Source organism: Crocodylus porosus, unplaced genomic scaffold, assembly GCF_001723895.1.
Source record: "Crocodylus porosus isolate Cpor-Errol unplaced genomic scaffold, CroPor_comp1, whole genome shotgun sequence".
Taxonomy (NCBI): Eukaryota; Metazoa; Chordata; order Crocodylia; family Crocodylidae; genus Crocodylus; species Crocodylus porosus.
Window position 1 is genome coordinate 35,573,311 of NW_017728949.1, and position 17,144 is coordinate 35,590,454.

Genomic DNA, 17,144 nt, shown 5'->3' on the forward strand with positions numbered 1-17,144 from the left:
CAGCAAACTTTTCCCGTCTCCAATTTCTATAGCTATAGACCACTGTAAAGATTATATCCATTAGTTCACTACTGCTAGATTATTTATGAAATATGTCAAGCACTAATTCCACTTGTCATTTGCCCTGAAAAGAATTTGCAGCCTTGAGCTTCATGTTCAGAAGTATTCATCTTGTATTGCACAAATCTCCACTAGATAAGTACGGAAGGCTGAAAAAAGGGGAATGTTGTTCAAGCTAAGGAAAGTAAATTTGCCCAGAGTTTTTGCATTTCCGAAAATGTTAAAATTCTGGTGAAATACCTCATGTCAACCAATTTAAAATTCACATTTGTGGATCTTTGTATCCATCTAGTATGACCTTATTTACTCACAAGTCATCTACGACAATTCTTAGAACTGTTGGATGGAGAAATCTTCTACATTAGGACTCTGGTTCTGGGGGACAAGTACATACACATCTCCCATTTCTCAGTATGCTCTTGTATTTCTTAGCTTAACTGCTTTTTCTTTTCCCTCCTCACATCACATCTCTCAGCACTGCCCCCTCTTTTTCCTCCTCTCTTCTCTACCCTTTATATTCTAATCACATTTTCTCTTTAGAAGCTCTGCTTCCTGCAATCCCTTCATAGCATGTTGTGAATTAAACTTCTACTTACAAAAGCTTGTGCTATACATTTCTGATTTGGTTAGTCTATAAAAGGTACAAAACTACTCTACCTTCTGCCTTACTTCAAACTAACATAGATAACTACTTCTATCTTGTATTTCTGAATAATGTAATAGTATGTTGGTTAAATCATTTAACAGTAGATGGCACTAACTTGCCATACTTTTGGGAAACAACAAACATAATCTGTATATTCTTTTACACTTTTTTCAAGTCCACTCCCTGAACTACCAAGTTTTCATTTTCCCTTTACTCTTACAAGTCACCCATCTTTTTCTAAATTGGACAGTTTTTAGTTGGAGTAAAGACAATGAAAGCAAGAGCAGAGAGTCTAAGGCTTCCAGAGCACAACACAGAATTGTCTTGTTCACTGTAAGCTCTCTCTCAATCCATCCATTCAGACAAGCAACACAAAAAGCAGAAAAATGCAGCATTCTATGTTACACACAACTTTCACTAACAGAAACTATCCAGGCCACTGAGAGAAAGAAATTAGTTGCAACTTAGTTTGATTTAGCAGTGTAGAAGAGACCATCACCAGGTTTTGTCATCAGTTTATAAAGAGCGCAGGGGAGTGATTTTATTCTTAGACTCATTCTCGTGTCACAAAAGCATTAACTCTAGTTTAGATTCACTGCTAATAGTCCCGAGTAGAATCAGTTTCTCAAGCTTTAATTTTGTTACAGAACATCATTGTTAGGATACCTTCCATGTGGCAAATTGAAAAAAAAAAATATTAAAAAAACTGCAGTGGAGGCTGGATTCCAGCTATACGAGTGGCCATCAAAATCTCTAGTCCAAGTATTGTATATACATCTAAAGCTGTTTTAGTAGCTCATCACAGGGATACAAACTAGATAATGCACATATTTCTCTACACTTTGGCAACGGAAGAGGAAAGCTACCAAACACTAAATGCAAGGAATAGCAGTATCATAACTTACAGACTGGTATCTGGTCATCAAAAGTCACTGAGAAATTACTGACTAAAAAGATACAGACATCTGCCTCCCTCCCTCAAGAAAAGTAAGACTTGGCCTAAAGTTATTATTTTTGTAAATTCCAGGAGCAATATTATAGGCAATAGTTGACTGAGCCTGAAGAAAGGCAGCCCAGCGCTGGGGGTTTAAACTAATTCATACTGGCTAATTTAACCATGAGTATGTTAATATAAATTTATTTTTACTTTTTGTCAATAATTCAAGCCCTAAGGTAAAGCAAAAAATATGCAAAGAAAATTTGACTGAGAAACAAACAAATAAAAACTGAATTATTGATAAACAATTAACTCCCCCCAAAAATATTTTCATCTTATTTCAAAGCTTAGCACTTTGAAAATTCTTAAAAGGGAATGAACAGAAATTCTAAAGGCTCTGCCAGTGAGAACAGATTTACCAAAAAATCAGTGAACAGAAAATACTGAACTTAAAGCTTATTCCAGGGCCCAGATCATTCCGTTTGATAAGATCATCCAGTTTGAAAGTTTTAAAACTTTAATGCAAAGGTCAAAAGGGAGACTGGACAGGTCCAGTCCTGCAATGGAAAAAATCTTATCAGGATCCAGGTTAATTGTCAAGTGTGAATCAAAACAAAAGGCACTGCTACAATATCACAATAACCAACCACCATTTCCACCACAATACAGGAAACTTACCTGAAGGGGATTAAGTAAAAAACAATCTGTAGAAGGATCTTCAGCAAAACCACTACTATCAGAATGCTGACTGGCTGTTCGTAATAGCTGGTCTGTTAAGAATATTAAAAAGCATACAAGTTAGCTGTAATAAGTTTATGTAGAGACTTTAAAACCAAAATGATGTGATCACATGTAATTATTGCCTTAATTTCTCGCCACATTCACATCACAAAAAAACAGCATAAATATTTCTCAAAAAAATTGCTTTTTGTGATGTGTGGATTCTTTTTAAAATCACACAAAGTAGAAACTCTTACTCCAAAAGTATCCATCTTGTGAATAGCCACCATTTTTTTTTCCATTTCTCTTTCCCGTCTTGCGGGGGGAAAAATGTTATTACTAGCTCTTTGTCTTTTCTAAGTTTCCTTCCCCAAATGTGACACCATTCATGAAGCATCTACTCCTTTCTCTGGTAGTGGCAAAAAGGAGAATATCATTGAACCATGAACCTTTGCCTGTCTCCCAGGCCAAAGTGGTCTTTAGGGAATGGAAGGTATCTAGCAATTGTCCCTGCACACTACACTGTGGATTAGCAAGAAGTCTCATGGGGATCTTGGCCCCATATGGCTCAGCCTTTATAAGTGGTTGGCAGGGCTCTGAAAAATGCCAGAGATACTAGATTTTGGGGAGTTTGCCCTCATGGGTATCAAGATCTTCAGCCCTCTCCTTCCTCTTCATTCTAGCAAGAGTGCTAAAGCAGTGGTTTTCAACTTGTGAGCCACAGACCCCTGAGGGCCTGCATACTATGTCCAAGGAGTCTGCAAAAGACTACTATAATAAAAAGGTATGTGAATACACACAGTTACAATTCAAAGAGGTCTGGAACTTCCATTTGAAATTCTTTGGGGTCCACAAATTTAAAAAAAAAAAGTTAAAAACTACTGTGCTAGAGTATGGGACAACTTTAAAAGCCCCAAATCTACTCATAGGAGGACTCATCTGGTGTAAGAACTTAGAAAGTAACCCAGGTAGACTACTGTAATTTAAACAGATCTCTAGATCTCTGCAGCACTGGAAAAAACTAGGAAGGAAAAGAACAAAGATGGCTAAAAGGAACACCACTTCCTACCAAGTGCTATAAAATTGGCATTCCATATCTCAACTATAGCATACAATTTCACTTCATATTGCTTCAGTCATTGAAACTACCATAAGTAGAAGTGTACAGATACATCGGTCCCATATTATATCAGTACCGATATAAGGAAAATGATATTATTGGCAATCTGCTTTTAATGGCTGATAATGTTGCCAATAAACGCCCTGTTCATGTGTGCAGCCGCAGTGCAGCATGCAGACAGCCAGGAATGCAGTCCGGCAGCGTGGAGAGCAGCGTTCAACTGGTAAATCTGTTGTGGAGGAAGGGGTGGGGGGAAGGGAAGGGCCATGGTGGGGGGCAGATCAAGGCCCCCACAGTGATAGTGCAAGTGGGGCTGGTGCAGGTGCTGCCCAGCTGGTGCAGGGCAAGGGACAGAGCCACATGGCTTTTCTGGGGGTTGCAAGGTGGGGGGAATCCCACTGATACACACACCCCTGGGAAGCCACGTGGGGCACGTGCCCTTGATCTGTGCATGGGTTGCTGCTGCAGGCTGAGGCTGGGCTCTTCCTCATGGGGGGGCTACAGCCACCCTGAAATTTGCTATAGCCCCTGCTCCCAGCACTGCTGCCACCCACCCTGAGTGCAGCCCAGCCCCCCTGCAGGAAGAACCCACCACTAGCCCTGGCCCGCAGCAGCCACCTGCCCTCACTCTGCACACAGATCTGGGAGGCATACCCCCTGCCGTCCTGGGGTGGGGATAGTGGCAGGAGCTTCCCCCTTTCTCACGCCCCTGGATGAGCTGCTTGTGGCTCTGTCCCACACCCTGCCCTGGCTGAGCAGCACCTGCCTCAGCCCCACTCCCTCCCTCACCACAGGGGCCTCAATCAGCTGCCCCCCCCACCCCTTACTTCCCACCTTGCCCCTTCCCTAACAGCAGACTTGCCAGCCAGATGCTGTTCTCCAAGCTGCTGGGCTGCATATCGGCAACCAGATTGATATCAGCTGATATATCTTGTCAAAAATTGGCCATCAGTATCAGTCCAAAAAATCTCTGTTGGTGCCCCCCTAACCATAAGGATGTAGACAAATAGGAGAAAATGCAGTGGAGGGCAACAAATATATTGAGGGGGCTGGTGCATCTGACTTCTGAGGAGAGGCTGAGGGAACTGGACTTACTTAGTCTGGAAAGGAAAAGAGTGAAGGGGGGGACTTGACAGCAGCCTTCAGCTACCTGAAGTGTGGTTACAGAGAGGGCGGAGCTAGATTGTTCTCAGTGGTAGCAGAACAAGGAGCAATGGTATCAAGTTGCAGCAAGGGAAGTTTAGGTTAGATACTAGGAAAAATGTTCCCACTAGAAGGGTAGTAAAGTACTGAAACAGGCTACCCAGAGAGGAGGTGGAAGCTCCATCTTTGGAGGTTTTTAAGGCCCAGGTTGCCAAAGCCCTGGCTGGGATAAGACAGTTGGGGCTGGTTCTGCTTTGAGCAGGAGATTGGACTAGATGACTGCCTGAGGTCCCTTCCAACCTTAATTTTCTATGATATTATGATTCTTTATAATCAATTGCAGTTCAAATCTCAACAGTAAAAAACACTGTGAAAGCTACTTCAAAATTGCTGAATTATCCAGAAAAGTACAATATTTTTATATCTACTTGGATGAAAATTTTATTACTGCAGAATAAAAACCCATTTGCGTGCATATAAGTTGCATGGACTTAAAACTAGGCAAAATGCCCTTTTTAACTTTTGTATCAAGTATTTCACTTAGTTTGAAGGGAGTGCCTTCAAGTTGTGCTGCTGTTCTGTTATCTTGGTAATCACCATATCCTGCAATGACAAATAGCCTTCTACCTCAGGACAGACAACTCCACCCAAGTCTTATTAAGACAATGGATGTGATTTCAGCTGAAACTGGAGTGGATTGTTATTAAGCCCAGGATACAATTAACACAATTAAAAGGAGAGTTCTCTCAAGTTATCACAAGAACAGACTATGGTGGAAACTACTAGTTCCTATGAAGCAAATGAGAGTCACATCTCCCAACTTCTGTGGCGACTAATAGATTTTACCAACCTTTAAATTAATCTTTCTTCTGAGAGAAAGAAAATTGCCCACAAAAATCAATGACAGGGTGGAGACATTCAAAATATTCCACATAAAGATGTTCACAAATATATGTATGCTGATTTCTTGATTCATAAATATGAAATGAATCAAGAAACAAAATGACTGCCTTTTGCCTGAGTTGATACTTGATATTTCTTTTCCATGTCCCTCAAAACCAATTTCTGTGTATTACAGAGGCCCAGAGATACAGTTAGGCATCCTAAATAATTTTCCTTTACATTTCTTATTTGTGCTTGTGTTTCAATGTCCCAGCAACTGCGATTACAAGAAACTCCCTTTCTTTTCCTTACTTGCCATTCCTTCCAGTTGTTAGCAATGTCACCTGCACAATGGAACTGTCGGGATGTCTTGAGATTAACCAGGAAGACATGTTTAGCATGCAGGATCTCTCACTCAAATCTCCATCCTTCATGGAACACCCTTTTAATGCCAAAATATCACATACCTTATCTCTACTTTCTTTATGGCTCAAATTCTCAATTGCCATGCTACATATGTATTAACGATACTAAGAAATAGGGCTTTTGGAATCACTTGAGCATTGCAGTTACATGGCTACGGCCAGAGACACTCTAGGTAGCCATGATGCAGGGGGCCAGGGTGGGCTGCTGTCATGACTGTGGTGGTGCGATCAGCCACTTCTGCACAGTGGCTATTTTTCTGTCCCCGCCAACAAAGGCTGCACTTGAGGCAGCTGCCTCAGTTTTCCCCCTTAGTTATACTACTTGTTATGGCTATAGTCCCATGCCAGAGATAATTACCCATCATGCTGGGATGTACAGATGTACATCCTCATAACTGCAAATGGGCTTCTCTTCCAGATTTAAACTCTGCTCCCTATTTGCCACTATTACAGTACACCTGGAGATCACATAGGTTAGGGGAAGCCAGAAGGGACCCACTGAGCTAGATTCAGATCTTGGTTAAAATTAAATAGGAAAGTTTCCATGGAATTGATCTGTGATTATGTAGAGTACCTATAAACCCTTCCTCCACCATAAACCCCACAAAGTCTGCCCTCCACCCCACACCCAGCAGGAAGCCTTGATTTAAACCATTAAAGTATTATAGCATGCAAGTGCAATTTATGATTTCAAAATATTTAGGTAAAAAAGCTCTGAAGCAAAAGGAGAAAAATATACAAGAAGGGTCTATGCCTTACTAAACATATCTGGATTTGATGGCTGCACAGTTTAATAATTAACAAATAGTGGTATAATTAACAGTTATCTACTTCAAATTGTTGGTAACTACTGACCTACGATTCCTGTCATTCCAAGAGTTCAGTGAAATACCATTCAGATGTTTTGGTATCATCTGATCAAGTTTGTCTCCAATATAGAAAAGGAAAGAGAAGTACTCTGAACTTGTTCATTAATTTCTGGTTATGTTTAGATGTTTGGATTGCCTGCTGCAGTATTTTTCATTGCGGGTACTATTAAAACTTAATCCAACAAGCTTTCTAGAGATCATTGCTATACTAGTATTCACAACTGGGCTGAGAGCTATCCATCTATATCCATCCGGACAGCACCATATTTTATTTTATTGTATTTATCATCAGTATCAGCCCAAAAAATCTCTATTGGTGCACCAATATTTTATTTATTGTATCTATATACAATAAAAAAATATGGTGCTGTCCAGATAGATGTAGATAGATAGTTCTCAACCCAACTATGAGTACTAGTATAGCAAGGATCTCTAGAATGCTTATTGGGTTAAGATTTAATAGTACCCACAATGAAAAATACTATATTTGAGCCAAGTTGGAGCAGCCCCAGGCTGGCAGGTTGACCCCCAGGGTCCTCTACCAGCCAGGGCTGCTCCAACCCAGCTCAACATACTGCAGTCCTAAGTAGATGTGTAAACATGGAACCCAGGAGCAAAAAACTCTGGAACAGACTGCTGGAGTTTATTCAGTCATATTAACTGCATGTTTAGATGCACCCAGAAAGCAGCAGACCACTTCTGAAAGTCGAGCACGACTGAGTCACCACAAGCCAGGTATTAAAAACACAAAAACACAGTACTGTACAATGATTTCACAGATTTTGTATTTTACATTCCAAAGGCTGTTCCACCTGAGGTACCTTCTGAATAGATGTTGTGAGATAAACGCAAGTAAACATTAGTTAGCTGGAAAACAAAATTCCTTATTTAAAGCTGCCTTCCATATAACTTTGTAATAGCTTTTTTACAGTGGACATTTAGCAGCTCTTTATGTTTACAGTGTGAAGCAACTGAAGCCTCTCATTCCTCTCTACAGAAACGTATAAGCAAAACACATCTATAGTTGAGGTATGTAATAACAAATGCCAGAATGCCAGCTCTAAACTACTTAAGCACCATTTGTAAGACATAACCTAAAAAGTACATCAAGCTGATCAAGATGATATGGAATACTTTCTGTTCTCGATGAAATATTTAACCAACTAAGTGGTTAATACCAAAACAGTGATTTGCAAGCAACCTTTAAAATAACACACCTGTTGTTTATAAGAAAAAGAGTTTGCTTTAAAATGAAAAAAGTTAACACTAACTGATGGCATTGGCAGCTGCAGAACTTAGCACTGTTTAAACATGCTTTAATAGTGTTCAGGCTATTTCAGTGATGAGAAGGAATAAAAACACCAGTTTTTAAACTGAATGCTATGTATTTTATTGTACACCTTAACACTGCCTTACAAACTGCTATAAAAGTCAGAGAAAGCAGCCACAGTTTTGTGGAGGTACACTGCCATTAAACCTCCATTTATATCCTACACATTCATAACATTCTGTACTGAAATCACTACCCTGATCTGGATAGAGAAGCAGCCTTCTAGATAAACGACTACATTTGTGAAGGAAGAGTACATGCGAAATTGTTTGGGTGCTTATATATAAAGGAACTGAAAGAGATCAACATATGAACTACTAACCAAAAATGTCACAAAAAAGAAAAAGAACTCAACCTAGGGAATCCTAGCAAAAGTGAAACTTGTGTTCAGAAGTGAACCCTTTTCGGAAAAATTGGCTACTAAATTTTTGGTGCCCTCCGAAAAAAGCAGACCACTTTACTTCATTTCAAATTGAACACCCCCCGCCCCACCAGTCATTAGTAAGGTCTTAAAATGTTGGCTAGAGATCCCATAATTGTTTTTGTTCTTCAGAATTTCCTTGAAACCTATATGGAATAGCCTGGTAACATTTCTAGACTAGGAACAAAATATCTGGACAGGGTCTTCCTATTTTTGTTTGCCTTCATTGTAATACACCAACTGAACAGACCCCAAAACAAGAAGCCCCAATAATGGTAACTGTTGAACAGGAAACAAATGGGTTAAAGTACTACCATAAAAAACAGTTTTTCAGTTGTAGCTTGTAAGACTGAATGCAGTTCAGATCTGACAATTATTTAATGTTCTAAATTCAGAGGCTCAGATGACTTCCTATGGAAAATTCAGCTCTCTAGCAGTTACCACCCTAACAGAATCAGCAGAGAGCTTAAAGCTTACATGGATGTAAAATTGCTACACAGCACATGCACAGAATTGAGCTGAGGCACATAGGAGGGGAAACATATCATTTATATGGCGTTAATAGTAGTTTTATGACAATATAGAAATGTTTCCTTTACTGAGGCCGTCTAGCACCTTTCATGATCAAGTCCCTGCCCAGCTATACATTTTTTTCCTGGAACATGTGAAGGAGGAAGCAATGAATCCCCCATTTCTCTATGACATGCCTTTCTTTAGAAATAAAAGACAAATTTGTTTGAGGAGAAAAAAAAAAGGCAAGGATTTTTTCCCTTCTCTTCCAGCTGCTAATCCTGTGAATTTCCTTCACTGGGAAAGCTCTGACTGTGACAGTTGTGGCTTGGCAAACAGTGAAGCTTCTTTCCCCTCCCTTCAAAAATGCAAATCACTGCCATACAAATTGCTATGAACTTTTGCCTGAGAACTGTAACCAAGTATCATATGCACATTTGTGTGAGTGCATATGACCCTGAGGAGAAAGCAATCCAGTTGCAAATGCTAGGAGAGAAGCTAGTTAGAGCCAGAACTTCTGTCAACTCTTCCTTTCCTCCCAGAACAGAACCAAAAGTCAATGCAAGTGAGCTTTTGTTTTGAAGAAAACAACACAGGTTGTACATGAAGTTGGCCTTACTAGTCAACCTTTAATCTCAGAAGTCCTTTTTATAGCGTACTCAAACATACTGTACTGAATTGCAATCCTACTGCACTTTCAGGTGACCACCTCATTTATGCAACCTAACATATATGGATACCTTTAATTTTTATTCAAGCAGTTGTGTCTCTTTAGTGCTCTTGTTCAAACATGATTACGTGTCCATGTACAGATTTCACAAGAGCTAAGGACATAAATATCTCAATTCCTCAGAGTCTAGGCTTTCATTAATTACACATGCATTAGCTGGAGAAGAGACTCCATTTGCCATCTTTGTATGAGGGGCAAATGCAAAAAGAAGTGTAACCAGGTGTCTTGCCCTCTCCCCTCCACTCAAAATATAAAACACCATAGTTCAGAGCAGAAGCATTCACTAGACATGCTATATAATGCAGTGCATAGAGTTTGCATTAGAGGAAAACAGAATTTCCACATGGGGGCAGAGGCGCTGGCTCTTTGTGCAGTCGGCACACAGATGTAGCTGTGGCCTATAGGAGAAACCTGGTTGTACTATACAATTTAGGTTTTAAACAATATAATTTAGTTTAAATGGGCATCTCAAATTACAGGATATGGAGGGGAAAAAGCCATATAACCTGAATTAACATTTCAGTTTCTCTGAACCATCATCAGTGGCACAAAAGTAAAAACATTAATTGAGGTTACAGGGCTGCCTCTCTCCTGTAATTTGAGATGCCACTTTGCAATAACATTCTATGCTTTTAAAAATTTAATTGGAAAGAAGATCTAGCTCTTTTTTGGAGGGTTACTACTTTAGCAGTTTGAAATACGTGAATCAGCACTTCAAGAGGCATTTTCACTGTCTCCATAGAACAGAATTCTACTCACCTTTTCTGGACTTGATCAAAGCCAACTGGTAAGGAGTTGGAATGTGTGGTAATTCCCCCTCTGTGCTTTGAATCTAAAAGGAGAAGAGAATTGCATATTTATTTATACTAAATGGAATGTCTTTCAGTGCTACAGATTGCTTGAAATGACAGAAGCCATATGCAGTTCTTCTAAGCCAACCAGCTTACAGCGCAGAAAGTTGTTCTTCATGCATCAAAATTTGCTCATTTAAATCAGTCGCTATAAAAGAATACCGTAAAAGATCCCTGCGATAATCTTCACTGTTCTGAATAATAATGAACTCTGCATCACATTACATTTGTGACAAACATCAAAAAGTCCCCATCCTATGACAATATTAAGAACGTAATATTAAGACCAGCAGAGACTCCCTATGCCTGAAGAAGGGTGACTGCACCTGAAAGCTTGCCAAGAACTTTTTTCCAACTACTTGTTAGGGGCTGGAACGGACCTTGTAGATCATTGGGTCCAGTCCCCCTGCACTAAGCAGGAAAAGACAACTGGTGTCAAGTGACCCCAGCAAGGTGACTGTCCAGGCCCCTTTTGAAGATTTCCAAGGTAGGCGACTGCAACACCACTGGAGGGAGTTTATCCCACAATCTGGACACCCTGGCTGTGAAGGAGTTTTCCCTGGAACTGAGCCTGAAGTGGCCTTCTAGGAGTTTGTATCCATTGCTCTTGGTCTTCCCTGGGGTGCCCTGGTGAACAGCTGTTCACTGAATTCTTGATGTACTCCCCTGATGTAGCGGTAAGCTGTTACCAAATCCCCTCTCAGCCTTCTCTTCTGTAAGCTGAAGAGCCCAAGTCCCTCAGCCACTCCTCATATGGCTCGTCTTGCAAGTCCCTGATCATATGGGTGGCTCTTCTCTGGACCCTCTCAAGTTTTTCCACGTCCTTGTTGAAGTGCAGCGTCCAAAACTGGACACAGTGCTCCCGCTGCAGTCTCATCAGTGTGGAGTACAGTGGGAGTACCACTTCCTTAGTTTTGCATAAGATGCAATGGTTAATGCAAGCCAGCGTGTTGTTTGCCCTGCCTGTCACAGCATCACACTGCCGACTCATGTTCATGCAATGGTCGATCGCTACCCCTAGGTCCCTTTCAGCTGCGGGGCAAGTCAAAGTTGGTCTAATAAAAGATATCACATCTACTCAAAGAACCTTGTCTGCCAATATTGAGAACAAGAATTCTAGTTATTCTGAGACACAATCAAAGTTGTATTGTAAAGATATTTTTTACCATGGTTCATTTCATTTCCACTGGCATTCTTTTGTAGCCTTTGGGAAAGGGACTTACTTTCTGTCCTGGCATGCTAGCATCTTACAAGTTGAGTTTGTGAGCATTTTTGGCACTCTGCCCAAAAATGTTGCTAGCCCCTGCTTTAGTCCCTTGCTTATAGATGTACACTGCCATGTTTCATATAATGTAGTGAATTGAGTGGTTAACACATGAAGGGTGTTATCTCAAATGCTAAGTATTTCTGTGGAGAAGTTCTTAGGAGAAACAGCTCTTCTCAACACTGAATCCATACTTTTCATTTTAAACAAACAGTAATTTCTGGTATTTTCCAATAAAAAAAAAAAAAGAAAGTGGTTCTAAATGGGAAACAAAATTATAGAATATAGAAAATTAATCCTATTGCTTAGTACTCGTACAAAACATGAACTTGTTGTTAAGTAAGCAATTCTCAGATGGCTGTTCAAACAATGAAAAGAATATGTTCAAAATCTCAACAGGAAGGCCTTTGTTTTGTTTGAAAGCCGTAATACATTTTCTCTTTTGTGTGCCACAAAAGATCTATTAGTATGCATGCAAGTCTAGACTGTAAAAATAAAAACCCCACATTGATGTACTGCCTGACTAATTTCAAAATTCCAAAGGAATGCAACTTCAAGCTGCATTTGTAACTAAAGGAAGATAAAAATCAAATCATATACTAATGTTTTTACCCAGGATTAGTATTTATGCTATTTTAAAAATTATGTTTGTCCAGAGGATAATATACATTTACATCAATTATGATCTTTGCTACAACAATAACATCACATTTCCTCAGTTGCATTAAGACTTGAGGGCTGCATCCAGATGAACATGGACGTTTGTTTCTCCAGGGACAACTAGCAGCAGGACATCTTGTGCCGCTACTAGCTGTCCCGGGGAAATGCCTGTGTCACACGCCCCCTGGTGCACGGCAGGTTACCCTGGGTGGGGTAGGGGGAGCCTGTGACCAGCACAGTTGATGGCCCAGCAGCTTTACCTGGGATCATGGGGGCCAGGGAAGCTACAGCTGCGTCTTTCCTGCAGCTTGGAGCCTGGCCGATACCTGAAGTGTGGCTCTGGCCAGCCAGGCTCCGGTTTTGGTCAGCACATACTGTTCCTGCATGCACCACTCCACCTTTTTTTTCCTGCGTGGGCTTTTTAGAGGTCAAAACAAAACAAAACAAAAAACAAAACAAAACCCCTGCACTGCAAGGTAGCAGCACAGGAAACACCTAAATGTGCAGTATGTGGCACCGCAGACCCATCTGTGGTGCCACATACCACACGGCTGTGCTTGTCTGGGTGTGGCTAAGGAGTATTAACTACTGAGTAAGGGTTTGGGCTGTAATTGCATAGTAAGCGAATGCACATGTTTTTTGTGAAAATTCTGACACCAAGATCAATTGTGATGAAAATACATCTCTCAAAGTAACTAATCTTGGGAAGGAATTTTCATAGCTTAGTTAATACCTCTCCACAGATGATGAAATGGGCAGGCATCCTCCTTTCATACTCCAGTCTTCAAGCAACATTATTTATTAAGCTGGTCAGTTAGAATGCATGCCCACACCATCAATAGGGTGAAAGATTTAGTAACAGTGTCACAGAAACTACCACATATATGCTTTATCAGTACCTGAAGTAGTCATATTTTAATGTAAGTTATAACCTCTGGACTCACTGCAGCACCATACTGGAATAAGTATATAGCAAAAATAAGAGTCCTTCAGTTTACTTTAACTTGTGATATTACAACTAGCAAATATTTATAACTTTATTCAAGGGAGGGAAAGGGAAATCAGTCATTGAAGTAAGGACAACCTCTCTTTAAATAAAAAGACCTTTGTTAGCACTTGACCTGATTTCACACACTTCTCAACTTTCACAGCTTGCCTCCAAGACTTAAGATGTTAAGTACTGATAAAACTGCCCGATTTCTGTTTTCTCATAAGACAAGAGTCCAACCACACCAGATTACTGAAATGGAAATATCTAGTGTCAAAAGGGCTTCTTGCTAGGGATCTGGAGAGTTTTCAAAACATGAGGCAAAAATCGGCTCTCAGCTATTACTGTTTCAAATGACACAATTTCAATTAAATAAAAAGCACTTTGAGCTTTACTTGTGAGATAACAGAAACCGAGAAATGCATTTCAGAGATAATACGCTGAAAAAAAATAAAAATTCTATAACACTTCTCTGCTAGCCTGTTGCAAACAATCTAAAATCTAAAGGTTGCTTAGCATCTTCAACTCTCAGCTTGTCTACATTACAAGCCTTCTGTCAACAGACAGCCAACACCATAGCGAAACTGCCAAGCCTGGGTAGGGCTATGCCACTCCACTGATGCACCTCTGCCAGCCAACCATGCAACTGAACCCGAGAAACACCATTTCTAATGGGTATTTATTGGCCAAACTAAATCGGCCACATGGGCACAATTTCCAGTACAGCAATTTTCTTCATATCAGTACTGATCTGATAATTGGACCCATGTACCTGTGCACCTCTACTAGAATCATATCAGGTTTTCCTTTAAGCAGTCCTTTGGGCTCAGCAATCCTTTTAAACTTTCAAAATATTATGAAAGAGAATGTCTAGAAAGATGGATATTTCAGTAACACATCTAAGCAGTGACCCTGTTTATTAAGTCATGTACTTCTCATTTTCTTTTGCTTGTATCCACTGATTGCTTTTTAATCACATGCCTAGGTGAATGAGACTGTCCTTTTATTTACAAGTTTATACAGCAAGTACATAGTTCCTGCAGCCCAGAGAAGCACAAACTTATACCGAGGGCAACTAGCAAGATACATATCCAATGAAAGGCTGCCCTTAGCAAGATCTGCTGTAAGCCAGGGTATGCCCTCCGCACATTTTCAAATGGAGAACTGAACTACGCATAAAGGCATGTGCATGGATTAAGGATTTGCCACAAAGGTGGACATGACACTCACCATTTTGCTTCTTAAATCCTCTGTAGTTTAATAAAGTGGTTTAATAAAGAACCATGATGGGCCACATGTTGTGCGCCTCTGTCCTAGTCCTCTATCAAAAGGCAAAAAAAGACCCGCTTGGAACAGTTCTTACTACACTGAAAAATACAGCTACGTTTATAGCTAAGTACACGGTAGAACTATAAATAGCTTTTTCTCTAACTAAAATTAGTTTACCTTAAAAGAAAGAGTAAACAATATAAAGTCATTTTTACAGGCCTTTTGGCTGGACTGGTCTTCCAGGAAAGATGCCTTAGTTTTCTTCCCTTCTGTTTCTAATGGCTAGGATCTCAGCCTCTCAACTGCCAATCCTCTTCTCTTCTAAATATCTTCCACCTCTTGACCTTGGCTTAGATACAGGATCAGTCTTATTTGCAATCCAACAACACTAACTCACAATAGCAATCATTACCCCTCCCCACTTCCTTAGCCAATATTAATGTTAGAGGGAGACTTCAGTGAATCTAATTGGCTAACTTAAGAGAGAGGGTGTTTGAGGGAAATCCTGTTCTGACTCAGTCCCACACTAGCTATCTTTACAGTGACAGACTTCCTAATGGAGCTCAATCCTCCAAGGCATTGGTAATCATAGGGATAGCTTCCTTGATATATTTGTCACCGTTCTTATTTGTATGAATACATTCGAAACCAAACCAGGAAGGGGGTAGGAGGAGTTATTTTCATTTCTTTTTATACCATTTATTGTTCATTAAAATGTTCTTTAAAACATGCAAAAATAAAATTAAGCTACCGGGTATTGTTCCAATTTTATTAAGCAAAACTGAATTCCTCCCCCTTGGGAATTAGAAAACAGTTGAAATGTATACATTATATTGTATAAACAAAAATTCAACACAATTCAATCCTACATTATACTTCACCTTGCCAAAACAGCTGTGTTTATTCACCAGCATCATCAGCTATGTCAACCAGTACTACACTAACTCAGTCCATTTGCCTTGCAAAGATTCAGCAACCATTTGTACAATTTTTGCTCGAAGTGCTACCTCAAAGTACAACTCAACCCAAAGGAAAACTGAGTGGAAGCCACTTAATTTTATATAAATTTTAATCTAATACCTCATGTAAGGTCAAGACTGAGAAGAAAACTTGAGTTTACTTGAGTTACAAAAACTTCATTTGGGTCCATAGCTAACACTGCACTAGACATAGTATTTGTCAAGTTCTGCATGGACAAAAGGTATTAACACAATCCTTGTAATCTCCAGGGACCTTCATAAATATTACATTTTTCATCCAGTAGGCTTTTTAAAATTCAAACGAATCACTTTTAAATTCTAAAGTTTTTCCATCATCACATACCAGTTTTAGATTAATTAAAAGATAGAGGTTAATATGTTGGGTACTGTCCATTTAAAAACACTTCCAGAAAATAATGTTTACACAAATCATGCTCCATTAGACACCTAACAATCCCAGAGGGGAGTTCTGGGATTGTAAGGATTCTGTGTAGCCATTTTTATGCTGTATTTAAAGTGATCAGTTTCTGTCTTGCTAGATTAAAAACTGAGATGTTTTCCTTCAAGCCACAGTCCTTCAAGGAATAGTCCTTCAGGACAGAGACCACTACAGAGATGGACAAACATAACAGTAAAAAGGTCTGACAGAATTTGGGTCTAAGCCACTGCTGGAGGCATGCCCTTGGGTTGTACTCAGTATTTTAAGCAGACTCAACAACTACAACTTTTAAATCCATGTTTAGCCATACTTTGATGAAAACACGGTACAGAATCTTAATCAAAACCAAAAGTTTCCAGATGGGAACATTTTCATGTATAGGACTCCTCTCTTGCACTCTCAAAAAGACCCTGACTCTGTGCATCCATAATATTTCCTCAAGCAAAGAAAGTTTATTTTACAAAGTTGGATTTGTTTCTAGACCACATTAAATAAAGATCCAGGAGGCACTCTTTTTTTTTTTTTTTTTTGAAGACTCTGAAGCTGGTGAATTTGTTCTGGGGACATGACTGGTACATGAAGACATGATCCAAAAAAGTATACAATACAATGAAAGAATGAGACATCCTGGATCTATGATCAAAGAAGGCTGTTTAGCCATGCATCTGATGAAGTGAGGATGACAGCTCATGCATCTCTGATTCAGTTTGTCTATAAAGATACACCACTACCCTGCCTTTATCTTGGATCTAGTTATGATAACAAGAAACTTCTCAGTAACTGCAGTGAAATTAAATGAAGAAGTACAAAATGTATGCTGCTTATCCAGAAAAAAGAAGCACTTCCACAGCTAGATGCAATAGAAAAGTCTTCAAAGAAAGAGCCCTTATCACCTGAAGA

General features: G+C 39.7%; 1 protein-coding gene across 3 annotated transcripts in view; it reads right to left on the bottom strand.

Moving 5' to 3' along the window:
- The window catches only part of SSFA2 (sperm specific antigen 2), a 57,174-nt gene that overhangs the window by 24,220 nt on the left and 15,810 nt on the right, over window positions 1–17,144 (bottom strand). For all 3 annotated transcript variants that reach the window (XM_019554150.1, XM_019554149.1, XM_019554151.1), the window contains 2 exons: window positions 10,553–10,625; window positions 2,322–2,413 (listed from right to left, as the gene is read on the bottom strand). In XM_019554150.1, coding sequence (XP_019409695.1) covers window positions 2,322–2,413; window positions 10,553–10,625 — 165 coding nt within the window. The remainder of the gene's footprint in view (window positions 1–2,321; window positions 2,414–10,552; window positions 10,626–17,144) is intronic.